Source organism: Vicia villosa, linkage group LG2 (assembly GCF_029867415.1).
Source record: "Vicia villosa cultivar HV-30 ecotype Madison, WI linkage group LG2, Vvil1.0, whole genome shotgun sequence".
Taxonomy (NCBI): Eukaryota; Viridiplantae; Streptophyta; class Magnoliopsida; order Fabales; family Fabaceae; genus Vicia; species Vicia villosa.
The window spans coordinates 41481911-41485750 of record NC_081181.1 but is presented as its reverse complement, the minus strand read 5'-3'; the positions used below and the strand labels follow the sequence as shown (position 1 = coordinate 41485750).

The window sequence follows — 3840 nt, the reverse complement described above, 5'->3', positions numbered from 1 at the left end:
ATGAACACCAACGAAAATCACAAAAGGCTTAAAATGAAACTTGGTCCAAAAAGTCAACCCTTCATGATTCACCTTGACCCAACGTCAAAGTTCTGGAAAATTGCTTCCAAATAGCTTGAATGAAACAAAACTTGGAATTTCTTTCTATTCATTAAGCCCACATGCAATCCTGAAGTATTCAAATATGATCCATTATTGGTCAGATCTACCTGAGCTCACTCTACAATCTTTAATTGATAAACATGAACCTTAATGTTACAATGGGCCACACAATAGTTACGACCTTGACCCCTGAATTCGTCTGATGGTTTAATGAATGCTGGTGACCTAATGAAGATATGCGGATGAAAGGAGAAGTCTAAGCCAATTAAAAGTAAAATAAGATGGGCAAATTTTCGGGTGCAACACTAATCACTTGAAAAAATTACATCTCTTCTCCATTTGATTTATATAATTCCTACAACCCCAAATTTTTTTCCCAACATTCACATTGTTCAAATCTGTAACAATACAAATAACACACTCTTCTTGCCACCAACACTCCCTCCTCTTGTTTCTTATGATCACAAATCCAAATGTCCCATAATTTTGGTTGTTTGATGTTGAATAGGTGTTGGAATTCATTAACATTTTAGCAGAAATTTCGAAGATGGTGGTTTGGATGAAGAGGAATTTTGAAGAAATTTCAAAGAAGAAGGACTAAAGAAGAAGATGAATAGTAACACTAACTTCATTTAGAAAACGCATGAAAGAAAAAATGAAGTGTACAACAATAATATAAGGCTTTGTTGAGTCACTGATGGAAGTAAAGCCTTGTTGTCGTGCCATATCACCAACGGTTAACGTTTTTTCTCATAAAGTCACAATTTAACGGAAAGAATTAAATTGGAAAGGATTAATATATAACATTTATTAGATAACGGATTCAAGTAAAATCGGAATTTAATTTGAAGGACTTCAATACTAATTAAACCTTTTATTTTTATAAGAAATGTCTCCTTGTAATTTTTTTCTGCTTTGCTAGAGGTTAACTTCCAACAATGCCATATATATTTTATGAGGTAATTTACCTGACGGAAAAATCCCCTACCTACATCTCATATTTTTTTTAGGAGAAATTATAAACAAAGAATAGACGATAACGAGTTTCATCTTCCCTGAAAGCCAACTCACTTGCAGGGAATTACATTGAGCCAAAAACATCCTCTTCTTAGCAAACACATCATAAATAAGGCTTCTAACAAAAAAATCCAAGACTTTTGGAATTATCATCTCAAGTATAGTAGGAAACCTGCATTTAATAGTGCATAACATGACTTAACAGTGCAGCCTTTATCACTAATCATAACCCATTTGTTCGCCAAATGCATAACAGGGTTAATACCCATAATGCATCTCCATGTAAAAAATGACGCTAGTAAAAAATGAATCCTATGAAACCAACAACCCTTTATATGATGCATTTGGTTGAAACTTACACTCTTAAAAGCCAATATTCTTGATAAAAAATAACATGATGAACCGTCAGAACAAAAACATTCCATGAATATTACTCATCACAACAACATAATGAAGATGGAAATCTAAAGTATCCTTGGCAAGTGGTAATGAAAGTCATACATTTTGTTATTAATTGTCCACCCTTGAAACATTCTATGAATAAATCCTGCAAAGATTAAGAGCTTGGTTTCAATGTGTTTCCAACATCAATCACAAATCGATATTTCACATCTGCTTTAGCGAGACGCTCCATTGCAGTGTTAACATAATCAATTGGAACAACCTCAATATCAGGTTTCACATCATGTTTTGCAGCAAAATCAATCATTTCTTGAGTCTCCTTTATCCCTCCAATATTACTCCCAGCTACTAATTTTCTCCCTACAATAAATGTGAAATTTACACAAAGTGAGCAAAACTAGCATTTTATCCTCACGGAAATATTTTTCATATGCTTACCTCCAAGTAAAGCATATACAGGAAGCTCTAGAGGCTTTACTACTACACCAACTATTACAAGTTTTCCATGAGATTTCAATAAACCAATCAGTGGTAAGAGAGGATGATCTGCTGAAACTGTGTCAATAATACCATCCAAACTACCCATTGCAGCCTACAAAATCATCTATAATATTAACATTATTTTTTCAATTACACATTTCACAATTAACAAGTAACATATTGTATTGTACCTTCATTTGATTTGGGTTGTGGCTTATCAGAAATGAGTCAGCTCCTAAGCGTTCTATTGCTTCCTTTTCTTTGTTAGGCGAAGTACTAATTACTGTGACATTAGCACCAAAAGCTTTGGCGAATTTCACAGCCATATGACCAAGTCCACCAAGACCAACAACACCTATATTCATACCAGGCTTGTCTAGTCCAAAATATCTAAGAGGACTATACACTGTGATTCCGGCACAAAGGAGAGGAGCAGCAACATCAAGAGATAAACTATCAGGAATGCGAATCACAAAGTGTTCATCAGCAACCATTGAGTCGGAGTATCCTCCATATGTGACAGTGCCATCATGATACTTGGCACTAGATGTGGCTGTATATTGGGGACAGTAATTCTCAAGATCGTCATCACAATTTTGGCACGATCGACATGAATCAATCATGTAGCCCACACCTACTTTGTCTCCAACTTTAAACTTTTCTACTTGGCTTCCAACCTCAGTTACTACACCCACAAGCTCATGCCTGTATTTATTAGATCAATTACAACCAAAATGAAAATTATATGCTACCATTTTCCTTATTATAATGTTCATAAAAAATAAGTTCAAAATCATACCCAGGAACAAGTGGATAGATGGAATCGCCCCATTCATTTTTGGCCATATGAAGATCAGTGTGACATATCCCACAATACAATATCTTGAATGCTACATCTTTCTCACCTGTTTCCCTAAAAAAATATGTATAATGTACCAAAACTGAATAAATTAGTAACAAAAAACATAGATCTAAAAACATCAAATGGTCAATCAATTAATACATTCCATCCAAATCAGTGAAAATGCATTGTATTAATGAAGAGGTGATTAGTGAAATGAACCTTCTAGAGAAATTGAAAGGTGAGAAAACACCGGAAGGATCTCTAGCTGCCCAACCAAAGGCTTTGTTAGGATGTTCAAATTCAGGTTGTGTAGCCATTTCAATGTGAAGAGAAGGGAGTGAATAAACAGCGTCTCTCTACTACTTCAACTTCTAATGCAATTTCAAACTATTGTAATTTAATGGGCTGATCAACTTCTGGTTGTGTAATTATGATACAGTATTTATTAAGAAAAAAGCGTGCAGTAAAAGTTAAGTATTTAATATTTTTACCAAGATGTGTGTGGCCTGTGGGGACTGGGAGGTACACTTTATGAAGATATTTATAACTGCTCTAAGGTTGTATTGTGTCCACACACTTACTAAGCTATTTCCCAAATCATTCTTGAAAAAAAATATTTCAGGATGAATATATTCAATTCAAAAGTGAATAATTGTAATTGTATTATTTAATTAATATGCAGTGCTTTACCCTTAATTTAATATTTTTAACATTGCATTTATATCTTTGGCAGATAAAAGCTATAGAGTTTGAGTTTGCTTAAAGATTCCATGTCAATTTTGTTAACAGTAGTTTCATCGGTATTTATGTGAATTTAGTTTTTATGAACCTAGCCGGTGATTTACTTCATTGTAATCAGAGACTCTTCGTTTTCAAGTGTTTTGGTCTTTAGGTGGTTGATAATACTCGTATCGCATTCACTTGGGAGCATGTAGTTAGTCTTATTTTTAGGCGGTTGTTCTCGTGGATACATAGGTATGTCAATATAGGAGGAG

The 3840-nt window shown here is 34.1% G+C and overlaps 1 protein-coding gene across 1 annotated transcript; it reads right to left on the bottom strand.

Moving 5' to 3' along the window:
• Window positions 1-1434: 1434 nt before the first annotated feature.
• On the bottom strand, window positions 1435-3276 carry LOC131650220 (probable mannitol dehydrogenase). Its single transcript, XM_058919938.1, has 5 exons — window positions 3065-3276; window positions 2801-2914; window positions 2193-2706; window positions 1960-2113; window positions 1435-1881 (listed from the first exon to the last, which is right to left on the bottom strand). The coding sequence occupies exons 1-5, from the start codon at window positions 3160-3162 to the stop codon at window positions 1676-1678; spliced, it is 1086 nt and encodes a 361-aa protein (XP_058775921.1). The 5' UTR covers window positions 3163-3276; the 3' UTR covers window positions 1435-1675.
• Between the last annotated feature and the right edge of the window lie 564 nt (window positions 3277-3840).